General features: G+C 45.6%; 1 protein-coding gene across 2 annotated transcripts in view; it reads right to left on the bottom strand.

The window, feature by feature from the left end:
* Positions 1 to 14,520: 14,520 nt before the first annotated feature.
* The window catches only part of LOC122924366 (vomeronasal type-2 receptor 26-like), a 47,204-nt gene continuing 44,378 nt past the window's right edge, over positions 14,521 to 17,346 (bottom strand). Inside the window, exons 2-3 of one of the 2 annotated variants that reach the window (XM_044275517.1) lie at positions 15,170 to 15,543; positions 14,521 to 15,022 (exon numbers count right to left, since the gene is read on the bottom strand). In XM_044275517.1, coding sequence (XP_044131452.1) covers positions 14,636 to 15,022; positions 15,170 to 15,543 — 761 coding nt within the window. In that variant the 3' untranslated portion in view covers positions 14,521 to 14,635. Of the gene's footprint in view, positions 15,544 to 17,346 lie in introns of both variants that reach the window. The other variant, XM_044275427.1, reaches the window with a different exon arrangement.

The raw sequence follows: 17,346 nt of genomic DNA, 5'->3' as shown, positions 1-17,346 counted from the left end.
TATAATAACATTGTACAAGGAAGGCGATCCATTAGAATATACATGAAGATAAAACTTAACCTTTAATAATGTTACTATCAGGGTCCATTCCCACGTCCGTAAATGTTTTGCGGATCCGCAAATTGCGGATCCGAAAAACACTGACACCGGCAATGTGCATTCCGCAATTTGCGGACTGCACATCTCCAGCACTATAATAGAAAATGCCTAATCTTGTCCGCAATTGCGGACAAGGATTGGACATGTTCTATTTTTTGGCAGAAACTGAAGCATTGAGGCGCAAGTGCGGATCCACAAATGCGGATGCAGATTTGCAAATGCGGTTGCAGACAGCACATTCCGGCCCCATTGAAAATGAATGGGTCTGCACCCGTTCTGCAAAATTGCAGAACGGATGCGGACACGTGAATGGACCTTTAAGGCCTCATTCAGATGGCCATATGCTATCCACAAAAATGCAGATCAATTTTTTGGCGGATTAGATGCTAAACCATTCACTACTATGGGGCCCTTTTCTATTCCACGGTTCCGCAAAACAAAGGAAACATGGCCCCATTGAAGTCTATGGGCCCGCAAAAATTCTGAATGCTATCCGTTTTTTTATGGACATGCTAAACTGTCCGCAAAAAAACAGATCTGCATTTTTGCGGACAGCATACGGCCGTCTGAATGAGCCCTAAAAGATATCCTTCAAAATGAAAATAAATTTAATTATTAAAGTTAAGCAAAAAGCATAGATGTGGTCGGCAATAACAAGTGCTCGGCGGCACTAAATCAGGTGCTCGGCGGCACCAAATCAGAAACCATATGTCCTACCACAATCCGGGGGGTTCCAGTGCACATCCGTGAATCCTGGAGGGAAAGCAAAAAGCATCCATCCCTGGGCTAGATGATGATGTGGTATTGAAGGACAGGGTGGGCAAAGAACTGTCCCCGACATTGCCCTACAGGGGGTGCTATTCTGGCCCTGATAGCCTAAACACAGACCACCCGCCCTGATAACAGCGACCCCGTCCGGAACCTTACCCTATATAAAAATGGCCCTAGTTAGCCCCTAGGCCCCTGACTTCCAGGTGATCACTATAGAGATCTATGTGTTTTTGACTCATTATAAAAGTATATTATAAGTATATTACACCCCTCTGTGTATCACACCTATCGATAGCGCACCTATACTAGTCCTTTAAAGGACTTTTGTGGCCCTATTAGCCAGCGTTTGGTGTCCCTAACAGCCTGTCCCTGCTCCACACAGCAACCTCTCCTTACACTGGCGGCAAAACACTGAATGTAAGATCAGGTTTATTTAGAAGGTAAGGGGTATGTCCGTGTGCTGAAACGTCTCCATTGGCTGTCCTGTACCACCTGATGGATGTGTCATGGGTCAAAGTTCTGCACAATGCAAAGAACATGGCGCCGGCGGACATCGCCATATTTTCGCCTGTTTGGCGAACAGCGAGCAAGCAAAGTTTGCCTGGGAATGACCACCTGGCGAACCGCAAGGCCATATCTAAACGGGGGCCATTTTCTTTTGTGTCTGAGATAATGGATCCGGCACCATTGACTTACATTGTGTTTCATGGATCCATCTTATTCAGTATCCCATGATGCACTTGAAAACGCTGCTTGCAACCATCTCGATATAATGAGAATTTGTCGCCTTATGTGCTTCGAGCTCAGCAGGTGGATTTGTTTAAGAACACAGGAATTATTAAATGGAGTTTAATGTGGTGAAAAGAGTCCCATATATACAAAAAACGTAACAAAATAAGTACAGAAATACAAAGTTCATCAGTTTCTTAAAATAAAAGGAAATAAACCAGAAACCGAACACTCATGTTGATGGGATAGGCTCCGGAGCCGGGGCAGGCAGAAAACCAGGACAAATCTTCACCACTTCCATGACCCCCAGGAAATGACCCCCCGGCCTGGTTTTTCATACCTTAAGAACATTCTCTCTATATATCCCTCCCCATCCCCTGGTGTCTCTGGGAGGATCTGAGTATAGCTAGGCTCTTCAGTTTTATGACGCCAGCCCTGTGTTTAGAGATGAGCGAATCAAAGCTTTATAAGTGCAGGGAAAGGATATGGAGGAATCATTTCACAGCATCTTAGTGCAGGGAGAGACGTCAGAAGGCGCTAGGGACAGTGATCGGAAAGCGATTTACAAGTGCAGGGAAAGATTATTTGGGGATCCAAATGGCTGTTTTAAGGCTCTGTCCTTCCAGCAATGTGTTCTTGGGATGCAAGTCCTATGTTGAAAAGCGTTTAGTGGCTTATATCTGTGGAAAAAGAAAAATATACACACACTTCACTGCTGCAGTCTTTTTCTGGTGAAAGCGTATAGGGGCGTATTTCAGTAAAAAAAGAAAAATATATACTCACTGCACTGTTGCAGTAATTTCTGGTGAAAGCGTATAGGGGCATCTTTCAGTACTACAAGAAAAATATGTACGCAGTTCACTGTTTAAGTTTTTTTCTGGGGAAAGCATGTTAAAGGGGATATTAATTATTGATATTTTGAGTAATTTCAATAATTAATATTCATAGTTAGGTGTGAGTCGTCTATTGATGACTCCGCCTATTAATACCTAAAATAGAAATACCGTCTCTTGCCTCACACTACACTGAACTAAATGCGACTCACTGCTACAATAGAAGACTATACACTGTATGCTATGACTAAAGAAATATTTATTACACAATACAAATACAGTCTATTACACTATATCTGTATATATTTATAGAGCAATGGTTATAGATATAGATGCATATAGACGCACACACCGCAGTACAGTGACAGCACTACAATAATCACAGTATTATTAAACCCAATCCTAACGACACTACGCACAATACACAATTCCACCTAAACGTTACACTCACACACATACAGTATAAATACCAGCAACCCACCCACCTGGCTACACACTGTCCCTATGGGGTAAAAGGGGTTAACGCAATTGTGGCACTGCAAGGGTTAACTGACATGCAGGACAGGGACATTTACAGGGAGTGGCAAGGGTTAACCCAAGATTGGTGGGTTAACACAGGGTCAGGGCTGGTACAGGGGTGCAGCAGGTATAGAGCAGCAGTGAAGGGGTTAACACTGCTGTAGGGGTACAAGGCAGGGGCAGTTCAGTCAGGACAAGGGTTAATGGGGAAGGCTGGGGCTGCAGGGGTAATATGGAGCAGAGGTACAGGGCAATGCAGTGTTAATATGGAGGATATGGGATAAAGGGCTGCAGGGGTTAATGGGTAGGGGCAGGGGTTAATGCAGGGGAAGGGTACTTAGCCATTCCAGGGTTCAGAGTCTGGTCTCCTTCTGGGGTCTTTGTTGCTCCTGAGCGCCGCATGCGCTCTCCTGGTTATGGGGGTTGCGGGGCTCACTCTTCTGAGCGCAGCGCATCACTGCCCTCTGCTCTGTTCTGGGATGGGGGTCGGGATTCTGACCATCTAGTGCAGCACAGCTCGGTGCATGGCTGCCTGCGCTCTCCTCTAGCAGGGGGTGCGGGGGTAGACTACTTGAGCGCTGCACGGCTGGGGTATTTAAACCCGGCAGCGCTCGCTTCCGTCTTCCCGCACGCCTGCAGGCAATGACACGTGGGCTGGCGCAGCGATATGACATCACCGCACCAGCCCGCACGGATGGGCAGCACATTGAACACATTTTATAAGTGGTCAGAAACTTGTAAATAACTCATGAAAGAATAAAGTTACATTAAAACCAAGCACACCATTGTTTTTCTTGTGAAATTCCCAATAAGTTTGATGTGTCACATTACCCTCTTCCTATTGAAAAAACAAAAGTTGGATTCAAAATGGCCGACTTCAAAATGGCCACCATGGTCACCACCCATCTTGAAAAGTTTCCCCCCTCACATATACTAATGTGCCACAAACAGGACGTTAATATCACCAACCATTCCCATTTTATTAAAGTGTATCCATATAAATGGCCCACCCTGTATATACATACACATAGAAAACCGGGGATATGAATGGGCAGTTAATAAGCCCATATATATATATATATATATATATATATATATATATATTGACATAAGTGTAATTGCATATACAGGGGCATACACACATATCTATATATACATATTCACATTTACCTGGGGCATTATACAGGGCCAATATATACATGGAATATATATATATATATATATATATATATATATATATACAGGTCCTTCTCAAAAAATTAGCATATTGTGATAAAGTTCATTATTTTCTGTAATGTACTGATAAACATTAGACTTTCATATATTTTAGATTCATTACACACCAACTGAAGTAGTTCAAGCCTTTTATTGTTTTAATATTGATGATTTTGGCATACAGCTCATGAAAACCCAAATTTCCTATCTAAAAAAATTAGCATATCATGAAAAGGTTCTCTAAACGAGCTATTAACCTAATCATCTGAATCAACTAATTAACTCTAAACACCTGCAAAAGATTCCTGAGGCTTTTAAAAACTCCCAGCCTGGTTCATTACTCAAAACCGCAATCATGGGTAAGACTGCCGACCTGACTGCTGTCCAGAAGGCCATCATTGACACCCTCAAGCAAGAGGGTAAGACACAGAAAGAAATTTCTGAACGAATAGGCTGTTCCCAGAGTGCTGTATCAAGGCACCTCAGTGGGAAGTCTGTGGGAAGGAAAAAGTGTGGCAGAAAACGCTGCACAACGAGAAGAGGTGACCGGACCCTGAGGAAGATTGTGGAGAAGGACCGATTCCAGACCTTGGGGGACCTGCGGAAGCAGTGGACAGAGCCACTGTGTACAGGCGTGTGCAGGAAATGGGCTACAGGTGCCGCATTCCCCAGAAACAGCGGCAGAAGCGCCTGACCTGGGCTACAGAGAAGCAGCACTGGACTGTTGCATGTCATTCGGAAATCAAGGTGCCAGAGTCTGGAGGAAGACTGGGAAGAGGGAAATGCCAAAATGCCTGAAGTCCAGTGTCAAGTACCCACAGTCAGTGATGGTCTGGGGTGCCATGTCAGCTGCTGGTGTTGGTCCACTGTGTTTTATCAAGGGCAGGGTCAATGCAGCTAGCTATCAGGAGATTTTGGAGCACTTCATGCTTCCATCTGCTGAAAAGCTTTATGGAGATGAAGATTTCATTTTTCAGCACGACCTGGCACCTGCTCACAGTGCCAAAACCACTGGTAAATGGTTTACTGACCATGGTATTACTGTGCTCAATTGGCCTGCCAACTCTCCTGACCTGAACCCCATAGAGAATCTGTGGGATATTGGGAAGAGAAAGTTGAGAGACGCAAGACCCAACACTCTGGATGAGCTTAAGGCCGCTATCGAAGCATCCTGGGCCTCCATAACACCTCAGCAGTACCACAGGCTGATTGCCTCCATGCCACGCCGCATTGAAGCAGTCATTTCTGCAAAAGGATTCCCGACCAAGTATTGAGTGCATAACTGAACATAATTATTTGAAGGTTGACTTTTTTTGTATTAAAAACACTTTTCTTTTATTGGTCGGATGAAATATGCAAATTTTTTTAGATAGGAAATTTGGGTTTTCATGAGCTGTATGCCAAAATCATCAATATTAAAACAATAAAAGGCTTGAACTACTTCAGTTGTGTGTAATGAATCTAAAATATATGAAAGTCTAATGTTTATCAGTACATTACAGAAAATAATGAACTTGATCACAATATGCTAATTTTTTGAGAATGACCTGTATATATATATCCCTATTGGCCATATAAAGAGGCCCAAATATATATATACATATAACACATATCAATGAAGGGGCAGATACATATATATATATGCCCACCTGACTTCCCTCTACAATCCCCCTGTTGTCGAGTACACGACAATAAAGCCTGAGGGAAGGGTTTGGATATATTTGCCCCTCCCCCCTTGGTGATCGTTCAGGAAGGACTGAAGTAATATGGCCCTTAGGTACCTAGACATCGCCCATCGCGACCGACACCTCCGACCTGCCCTTCACCATAACTTCTGCATCCATAGAATACACTGTCTTCTCTCTGGACTCTGGAAGGGAACTTTCATGGCATCTTTCGTTATGATCTTCAGGTATCAGCCATTACCAATATAGGGGAATGGCTTTACCCTCGCAGTCTCTAGGCCAATCCACGCAGCAACAGGGGACTGGCCATCTTTCTTTCTGTCAGTAACGATCTTCAGGTGTCAGCCACTCCCAATGACTCTGGAATGGCCTCACCCTCACAGTCTCTTCCTGGTGTACGGTCAACCGAGGGCTGGCTTCTCTTCAGCATAGGCACAACTTCCATCAGACACTTCTCCTTTCATCTTGATTGAAGAATCTGTCATTGAGGAGGTTCTCCCGAGGTCAGATACATAGGTCTTTACAAGGCAGGTCAGAATTTCTGGTAAAGGGTGATGTCATGATACCTAAATTCTAACTGCGGGAAAGAACACTGCACTGACTGACATTCAGTCCAACCCTTACAAACTTCACTGTTCTTGGGATTAAGGTTGAAAATAACTTGGTAAAGGAGGGGGCCTGTCCCTAGGGAATCTACTCTTCCCCATTCACACAAAAACAAGTCACATTCCTCCCACTCCCAACATTGCCAAATTAGATTTAGTTTGTGTACCCATACTCATGCAAACTGGCATATCTCTCTACACCTCCAAAGACACAGGTAGGTCAAAGACCCACGTGTCAATGGGAAATAAATATAGGATGAAATGTGTACAGCCAAATTTTAACTCACCGCAGTGTGTTCGGCAAGTTTCACTGAGAATAGGCTGTCAAACATTTGTACCTAGAGTGTCTATAGGTACACAATTGACAAACATACAAATAATCAGTATGTGTCCTAAACCCTCATAGGAAACAAAGTGTGTCTATGAGATATCTGGTGACAGTACTATGTTGGAGTTATGTCCTGAGCCTCCTCCTCTGGTTAGTTCTGTAAAGTTCTGTCTGGTACTGGTGTGCTTAGTCAATAAGTACCTTGACCCTCCGATACAGTCCCATGAAGATAATGATCACCAGAACCAGAAGAACTTTCACTGGGTGAATCAAGAGATTGTAGCTGAATAAGCTCTTCCACCTGAACATCTCCAAGTCTTTCTCCAGAGGATGAGATACAGTAATGCTCCTGCTAGACTGTGGCACAGTTCTCCATCTCTTGAAGACCTCTGAACAATGGTCACTTGACTGCCAAAATCCAGTGGGATCCTCTGGAGCCTCACAAGAGTGTCAGGGCGGATAGCTAGTCTCTTCTCTGGTGTCATCTGGGTTTTTCCTCTGCTCCATAGTGAACATACCTATAACAGAAGAAAATACCAGGCGCTCCTGGGGGATTTCTCCCCTCACAGTACAGTTAATTGTCCTACACCAGCACCAATACCTTTGACCCATGAGTAGAGAAAGGTATTGGGCTGCTCCTCATCTCACAGGACCCCTCGTTACCCTAACACTGGTGTCTGAACACCCTACCTTCAGAGGATCGCGTCCTCTGCTTCACATCCCTCTGCACCAACAGATAAGAAATGGCCATCCTAAGAAGTTAGGATATCCAAGAGGAGTGGATGATGAAGCACCAACTTGTAATTGATGCCACGGTATCCCTGTCTTACTGTCACGGACGGTGTACAGGAAACAAGGCAAAGCAACATGTATAAACGACTCGCTGGATCCAAAAACTAAGGAACCAAGGGAGACCCCTGCAGAAGACCTGGCACTTTCCCTGGCTGCTCAGCCTATGCAAAGATCCGAATGGTGGAGGTTTGCATATCCACGAACCTTGACTATAAAGCCCTGAGCACCCTACAATAGTGAGGGGACACGACCACCGGCTCCCTACACAAGATACGGAGGGAGTCAGGGTCACCTGGGATCCAGCAAACAGAAAATAACAGATAAAGGTACAACACTTAGCTTTGAAGCAAACAGGAGGACAGCGTCAGCGTGCACACACACTCCAGGAAGTAGTATAAGCCGCCCAGAAAAGCCTTCTGGGGAAGAATTTAAAGGGAAGCAATTAGTCCAACACATGACAGCTGAGAGAGGCTAACGAGAGGAGGAGCTGAATACCACAACACAGAAACTCAAGGAGGAGGTTCTGAAAGGCCTCTGTCAGAGCTTCTCAGCTGTCTGGTTGTGACACTTACTCATGTGTACTCACTCATCCTGTCTTGTGGAGGCCAGCAGAATCCATGGCATAAGTCTTGCCTAGACTCTTCAGGACTCCACAACACAAAAACACAGTCCACACTCTGCTGCCAATCACTCTGTGCCCAATCCCAATCAGAGCTGTGTCACCTGATCGGCCTAGAATTAAGTGTGCAGCACAACATTACACCAATGTTGACTGTCCGCCCCAGTCCCCAGTATAACACAGCCCTACCGAAAACCTTGAGCACATCGATTGGTTGCTCATCGTGACATCCCACTTAAACGTGTTCCAATGTCATCTGTTCCACCAACCAACAATTTTCTCGATCCACAGTATAACACCGTTTTACTCAAAGGGGACACAAGAATGAATCAAAAACAGCAGCGACTGGACTCACAGCAAGGAATGCAAACTACAAAAATCTGCAGGGTGGAACACATTTATAAACAGGGGCTACCACCATCAACATAAGGAAAAAATACAAACAGATAACAAAAACACACAACATGGACATACATGGGGAACAAACGGTGTAACAAATATTACAGGGGTGTCAAATGTTGCCTAGCTTGGCCATTCTGACCCCTCAGCACCTGGTGAGGCATATGCTGCTGAGAGGTAACCGCTTAATGGCCAATCTGACTAGACCCCACTGTACAATTTGTTATTTGGCTAATACTACTGTTGGACACATTGCAATTACTTGCACAAGGGCAATTCCTTGCAATGTGTCCTTTGTTCCCACACCTGAAACACCTGACTTGGTTTCCTGTTCTGTGTGTTATGTTCCTATCTGCGTTGCAGTGTCTCAATATATGACCTAAGCCACCACATGCAAATCATCTAATGTTTGCCCTTCATGGCTTAGGTCCATCTACACTGCAGCCGTGCTCCCTTCTCCTGAACTGTTCTATCCTCAGGGATGCACTCTTCACAACAGTTCTTTTTCCCAAAGTCAGGGAAAAATCTCTATTAGTCTGGACAGGCTTGGTCTGATGATTTGACCAGGCCCAGACTACTCTCCCCCCTTTTTGACCTAGGTAGGGCAAAGATTTGAGAAATTCAGGTGCTGACTTTATGGAAAAAGAAAGGGCCGCTCCAAATTGGTGATGAACTGTTGCATGCCAGACATTAGCTGGGACCTTACAGCAACCTCAGCCTTCAATTTGGCTACCGTCACGTCAGTAGAGGCTCCTTGAAGGCCTAGACCTCAGCATAAGACTGAGTCAACTTAGCCTCAATTTCCTCCCTCTGCAGCTCTACTAACTGTGACTCTATCCTAGGCACCTGCGCATCTCAGTCAACGGTAAGACTGCACATTCTCCACCAGCTGTGCCCGCAATGCCGCAACCTGGCCTGAATTACTGGCACAGCATTGGCAATGAATGTTCGTAGGAATTGTCTCCGTTGACCGAGACACCAGCTCTACTTCCTTTGGCTTGGAGATGCTAACCTCAAATGTATGAACAAGTTTGGCTAGCATCCCGGTTTAATGAGAGGCCATCTTCCTTGGTGCTGTCCTTCCTTGTCCTTTGTGTGCTGCGTGGAGGAGGTCCTTTAATATCCGGAATGCCTTCTCCTGAACAGCTGGACTTCTTCTGATCAGCTCCAATGGTGATGGTCCTTTCTTCAGTGACGTATGTGACAACTTCTCTCCAGTGTTCAGTGGGCGTGAAAGGGAATCAGAAAATCGTTAGTACACAAAAATCTAAAAGATTTTAGGTTCTCTGCTGTAGAAAATGCCTTGTGCTTAGTTCTGATTGAGAAAACCGCTTTACCTGTCCGAACTATCAGGCCTCGGACGCTCAGAATCCACTGACTGCGTCCCACCCGCCTGAATAGTTCACAGCGTAAGCGATTTTCCTTAACCAAAACCAAACACAGATACAAATTCCTAGCAGTGGGCCTGGCTCGCCAATGTTAAAGGGGATATTAATTATTGATATTTTGGGTAATTTCAAGACTATACACTGTATGTTATGACTAAAGAAATATTTATTACACAATACAAATACAGTCTATTACACTATATCTGTATATATTTATAGAGCAATGGTTATAGATATAGATACATATAGACGCACACACCGCAGTACAGTGACAGCACTACAATAATCACAGTATTATTAAACCCAATCCTAACGACACTACACACAATACACAATTCCACCTAAACGTTACACTCACACACATACAGTATAAATACCAGCAACCCACCCACCTGGCTACACACTGTTCCTATGGGGTAAAAGGGGTTAACGCAATTGTGGCACTGCAAGGGTTAACTGACATGCAGGACAGGGACATTTACAGGGAGTGGCTAACCCACCCAATATTGGTGGGTTAACACAGGGTCAGGGCTGGTACAGGGGTGCAGCAGGTATAGAGCAGCAGTGAAGGGGTTAACACTGCTGTAGGGGTACAAGGCAGGGGCAGTTCAGTCAGGGCAGGGGTTAATGGGGAAGGCTGGGGCTGCAGGGGTAATATGGAGCAGAGGTACAGGGCAATGCAGTGTTAATATGGAGGATATGGGCTGCAGGGGTTAATGGGTAGGGGCAGGGGTTAATGCAGGGGAAGGGTACTTAGCCATTCCAGGGTTCAGAGTCAGGTCTCCTTCTGGGGTCTCTGTTGCTCCTGAGCGCGGCATGCGCTCTCCTGGTTATGGGGGTTGCGGGGCTCACTCTTCTGAGCGCAGCGCATCGCTGCCCTCTGCTCTGTTCTGGGATGGGGGTCGGGATTCTGACTTTCTAGCGCAGCTCAGCTCGGTGCATGGCTGCCTGCGCTCTCCTCTAGCAGGGGGTGCGGGGGTAGACTACTTGAGCGCTGCACGGCTGGGGTATTTAAACCTGCAGGCAAGGACACGTGGGCTGGCGCAGCGATATGACATCACCGCACCAGCCCGCACGTCCCTGCGCATCTCCAGAGATACGTGTACATACCTCTGGAGATGTTATCAAAAGGCAGCGAATCATTATTGACCCCTGTCTTTTGAAGTATCTGCACCTGGAGATACTTGTCCAGCTATCTTGGCGGCATTGCCCTTCTGCAGGCACGTTGGAATGTGGCTAGGGAGGGGGCACCCATGATGGGCGGGGGTGTATACTGGCCACATTTTAAACATATATATATATATATATATATATATATATATACACACACACACACACACATAAAACCAGGGATATGAATGGGCAATTAATAAACCCACATATATAAATATATACTGACATAAGTGTGTATATATAGACATGTGTGCAAATACAGGGGGAGGGAAGGGGTGCAAATGAGCTCTTAACAAGCTTTGCCTCTAACACCACCAGATGTAAGGCAGCTATCCTATAAGTCCATGTTCAGCTCTTAAAATAAGCCTTGAGACATGACTTGGATATTAAATAAGCCAGCACCTCATCTGCAGACAGCTGTTTCGGGGTGATTGCCCCTCATCAGTGCAGAGCAGAGAGTACTGGCTGAACTGGGTGAGAGGCCTGTGTCCGAGCAGGGGGGGGGACTAACTCTACTTATCAGTGTGAGGAGACTTATAGGCCATACATGCTCCTCTGGAATTCTGGGAGGGAAGGGATGTAAATGAGCTCTTAACAAGCTGAATACAAGGGCATACACACTTATCTATATATACATACTCACCTATACCTGGGGCATCACATACAGGGGTCATACATATGTCCCCACTTGCCATACAGGGCCAATATATACATGGCCATACAGGGAATATATATATATCCCTATTGGCCATATAAAGGGGCCCATATAAATACATACTGTATATATATACACCGTATTTTTTGCTTTATAAGACACACTTTTTCCCCCCCCGTTGACGTGAGTCTTATAAAGAGGATACTAGTGAGCGCTTAAATTATGGAAGTGCTCACTAGTATGAATTGGGAGCGAAGCTTGTAGTACTCACCCTCCCCCGTCTTCCTTGCTGGGGCCGGCGCATCACTGTCCTGACCGTGTACAGCATCAGGATGTAGTGTGCAATCTATGACCTGACCATGTACGCGGTCAGGTGACAGAGCAGCGCAGGCTGGGAAGACAGGGGAGCGCAACTTCTGCCAGAGGTGAAGAAGAGCCGCAGCGCAGGAGAGGTAAGAGGAGGTTTTTATTTGAATCTGATCTGAGATCTGATGGGGTCTAACATTGAGGGCTGATCTGAGTTCTGATGGGGGTCTGACAATGTAGGCTGATCTGAGGTCTGATGGGGGTCTGACAATGTAGGCTGATCTGAGGTCTAATGGGGGTCTGACAATGTGGGCTTATCTGAGGTCTGATGGGGGTCTGACAATGAGGACTGATCTGAGGTCTGATGGGGGTCTGACAATGTGGGATGATATACGGTCTGATGGGGTCTAACATTGAGGGCTGATCTGAGGTCTTATGGGGGTCTGACAATGTAGGTTGATCTGAGGTCTGATGGGGGTCTGACAATGTAGGCTGATCTGAGGTCTGATGGGGGTCTGACAATGTGGGCTTATCTGAGGTCTGATGGGGGTCTGACAATGAGGACTGATCTGAGGTCTGATGGGGGTCTGACAATGGGGGATGATATACGGTCTGATGGGGTCTAACATTGAGGGCTGATCTGAGGTCTGATGGGGGTCTGACAATGTGGGCTTATCTGAGGTCTGATGGGGGTCTAACATTGAGGGCTGATCTGAGTTCTGATGGGGGTCTGACAATGTAGGTTGATCTGAGGTCTGATGGGGGTCTGACAATGTAGGCTGATCTGAGGTCTGATGGGGGTCTGACAATGTGGGCTTATCTGAGGTCTGATGGGGGTCTGACAATGAGGACTGATCTGAGGTCTGATGGGGGTCTGACAATGTGGGATGATATACGGTCTGATGGGGTCTAACATTGAGGGCTGATCTGAGGTCTGATGGGGGTCTGACAATGTGGGCTTATCTGAGGTCTGATGGGGGTCTGACAATGAGGACTGATCTGAGGTCTGATGGGGGTCTGACAATGTGGGATGATATACGGTCTGATGGGGTCTAACATTGAGGGCTGATCTGAGGTCTGATGGGAGTCTGACAATGAGGACTGATCGGAGGTCTGATGGGGGTCTGACAATGTGGGCTGATCTGAGGTCTGATGGGGGTCTGACAATGTGGACTGATCTGAGTTCTGATGGGGGTCTGACAATGTGGACTGATCTGAGGTCTGATGGGGGTCTGACAATGTGGGCTGATCTGAGGTCTGATGGAGGTCTGACATTGTGGACTGATCTGAGGTCTGATGGGGTTTTGACATGGAGGGCTGATTTGATGTCCTGATAAGGGGGTCAGATGTGATGTCCTGATATAGGTGCCTGATCTGATATCCTGATATTTATGGGGTCTGATCTGTGGATCTGATATAACGTCTGATGAAAAAATTTTTTTTCTTATTTTCCTCCTCTTAAACCTGGGGTGCCTCCCCACCAGAGAAAAAAAAAAAACACCCAAACTATAACTCCTAGAACCATTTCTACAATCTAGGCGCCATGTTTTCCTGAGGCCTCTTTCACACGGGCGTCACGTGTGAGGGCCGGATAGGATGCAGGTAATTTCAGGGAAAATGGTGCGAGTAGGCATGCAATTGCAGTCAGTGGGAGAAAAAACTGAATGTGGTAAACAAACTTCTTCACTGAAGTTCGGGTTTGGGATCGGTGGTGAGAGCGATGACGTCACTGGAGGTCCTTTTCCAGTCACATCCTGCAAGAAGAATTAGAAAGAAGACGAGCCCGGCTGCGATGAGGTGAGTTACAATTTATTACATTTTTTAACCCCACAATGGACCTTTTACTAAGCATTCTGAATTAAAGAATGCTGTTATTTTCCATTATAAGGGACATTAGGCCACCCTACACCACTCTGACATTTCTACACCTGGGAACCACCATATCACTAAAAGGGGGCCCTGTGCCCTCGTTGCTGCAATGCATCTGGCGTCACAACAAACACTTAACCCATGTTAAAGGGACCCCTTGCGGACCACGGTTGCTGCAGCTTCTCCTAGATCTGTTCTCCAGGTCTGCTGGTTTTATCCTGAATGACCTTATGACATCCCTCTGCCCTGCACGTTATACACTGTATATGTATGTAGAGTCTTGTCATAAAAGAATTCATCTTTTTTTATATTTATTTGTATATTTAAAAATACCTTACCCAGACAAAGAAAGACAATTACAAAGCCCCCGTAACCTCAAGGGACTGATATTTTTGGTCCGATGTCTTTGACACCATGTCAGATGTATGAATTCATTAGCTATAGCAAGGAGCAGTAATGCCTGTGTAGATCCTACATATCAGCAGGTAGACATGGGGAGATCCTCTCCTTCTCCTCCTAATAAATGCACTGCTGAGACAATGTAACGATTGGAATCTAATTATATCTTATCATTTCTTTCTAGTATAAGATGATATCTACAAGCTGTTATTTCAGAGTTAATCACTATTATCGGGGTTACCATTTTGCCGTCAGTTCTTTCTTTTCCCCAGCAGGTCAGCTTTTCTGTTCATTTCAGATTTAAACAAAATGATAAAACATTTTGGGAAAAACACACAACCTAAAAGTCCAGCACTGGAAGCCATTACTGCAAATATCTCCACAGCCACCATGTTCTTTCCCCTGGTGCTCAGATAAGCCGGGATCATGGAGATCCAGACGCTGCAGAACACCAGCATGCTGAAGGTGATGTACTTGGCCTCATTAAAACTGTCCGGTAATGTCCTCACCATGAAAGCCAGAACAAGGCTCACAGCTGCCAGGAACCCCAGATAACCCAACATGGAGTAGAACCAGATATCAGAGCCTTCATTACACTGAATGATGATCTTCCCAGGATAAGAGTCAGTGTCCAGGTCCTGGAATGGAGGAGAAATAGACAGCCAGATTATACAGATTACAGCTTGAAAGGATGAACACAATGACACTATGGTATATGGTAGTTTCACACTGAGCCATTTTCTCCAAGGGCTTCCAGGCTTGGTGGACTTAAAAGCAACACAAACCATCACAGTCTTGGCGAGAAGTGAAGAGACGGCTACTGAGAAGAAGATTCCAAAACTGGTTTCACGTAATCTACAAGTCACATCATTAGGACGACCCAGAAACAAGAAGACAGAGAGGAAGCTGAGGATGATGGAGACCAGGAGGAGATAACTCAGGTTCCGGTTATTGGCTTTAACAATAGGAGTGTCTCGATGGGAAATGAATATTCCAAATATGAAGCCGGTCACAAGACATCCGAAGACCGAGACACAGGAGAAGACAGAAGCAATGGTGTCATTCTGGTAAGAGATGAATTCCACTACTTTGGGCCGGCATCGGTCTCTCTTCTCATTAGGCCATTCATCACTTTGGCATTTAATGCAGCTGTCAGAATCTGTAGGAAAATGTCACAACTCACAACATCTTATATCTATCTCCCCATCTCATACACAGTAGTAGCGATGCTAAACAGCACGGTTTATTACATCATCCACATAATATGCCTACGATGGTTGTTTAGTGACTCTTATTAACGTTATATTAGAAAACCAAAATTACTCAAATAGCAAATACAACTAGAAGGTGTCGTTTCTGAAGAAACCACAGGATGTTGGCTTAAAAACGGTAGAGATATAAGCAAAGTCTGTTTAACCTGGTTTATTAAAATTTTAACCCAAGTCACCCAATGACTGACTGTGCCAAATTTGAGGACCCTGCCATTAACAGTCTAAGAGCGGCGGCAATTTATATTTTACCATATAAAATAAATGGCTGAAATGTGATTGGCCTCTGGCTTTAAAACTGTGAGAATGGAAGCATTTGAAAGTTTGACACTGAAGTCAATAGGTGAAATCTGCATTGGCTGTTTTAAGCTCCACCCACTTTTCCAAAATTTTGACTGCAGTCACCCAGTGAGTAATCGTGCTAAGTTTGGGACACTTGGCATTTAAACTGATAATAGCAGCAGATTATCTGCTTTTCATTAAGATCAAAGGCTGAAATCTGATTGGCCGTTGTTGCCCCGTCCCTTTTTTTCCTAATTGTGAACCACAGTCGCCCAGTGACTAACACTTTAAGGGGGTTTTCTCATCTCAGCCAATGGGGGCATATCGCTAGGACCGCTGGGACCCGCACCTATTTTGAGAACGGAGCCCCGCAGCCGCCCTCCATTCATTTCTATGGGGCCACCAAAAAAAGCCGAAAATAGCCTTTAACAGCCAATCACATTTCAGCCATTTGTTTTATATGGGAAAATTTAAATTACTGCCGCTCTTTGACTGTTAATGGCAGGGTCCTCAAATTTGGCACAGTCATTCATTGTGTGACTTGGGTTCAAATTTTAAAAAGTGGGTGGAGCCACAAACAGCTAATCAGATTTCAAGCCAAACGACACCATCTAGTTATTATTCTTCTCCGCCCCCCCTTTTTTCTATACGCTACTCCTCCTACAGTTTTGGGGATGCATATGCCAAACTTTCCACATTTCTTCGACCTATAGTGAAGTAAGTTGCTTGCGCTTTAATAAGCGATTCCCAAACCTTAAAGTGGGCCACGCATGCCGCGGCATGCTCCCATTCACTTTTATGGGAGAGGTGGGGATTAGCGCTTGGTAGTGGATGACCCTGAGAAATCTGGGGTCCTCTTGCCACAGCGCTCCCTGCTCTGTTCTCAATATAGGTGTGGATCCCAGTGGTGGGACCTTCACTTTTCAGACAATGGGGGCATACCCTAGCCGTTGTAGACTCCACCCACTTTTTATAAATTTTAACCCCAGTCATCCAGTGACCTACAGTGCCAAGTTTGGGTATTCTTTGCATCACTTCCTGTCAGCTGACCAGTGTGACATCATCGCAGGTCCTGGAAGGTAAAATCTACAGGAGGACTGCAGCACTTGGAGACAGGGCTGGGAGGCCAACTGGTGTTTGCCGGGGGGAGCGCTGCCCTTTCCCCAGGGGGTGGTGTTCTCTCCCGGTATGGACACCCGGGCTGCAGCCTTCCGGCGTTTTATATTGGGCGGCCGCTACAGTGGCACGGCGATGGAAGGATTTGCAATGGATCTGACACAGGATACGCCTGCACCTGTGGTGTATGAAGTGGAGGTGGAAATTGAAGGCACAGAGAGACCATGTAGTCCAGAGGCATTGGACACAGCGTCTGAAGGTATGCAGCGATCGGGGGTAGTGTCGCAGCCAGGAGG

Source organism: Bufo gargarizans, chromosome 1 (assembly GCF_014858855.1).
Source record: "Bufo gargarizans isolate SCDJY-AF-19 chromosome 1, ASM1485885v1, whole genome shotgun sequence".
Classification (NCBI taxonomy): domain Eukaryota; kingdom Metazoa; phylum Chordata; class Amphibia; order Anura; family Bufonidae; genus Bufo; species Bufo gargarizans.
The sequence above is the reverse complement of the archived record's forward strand: the minus strand, read 5'-3'. Positions and strand labels throughout refer to the sequence as shown.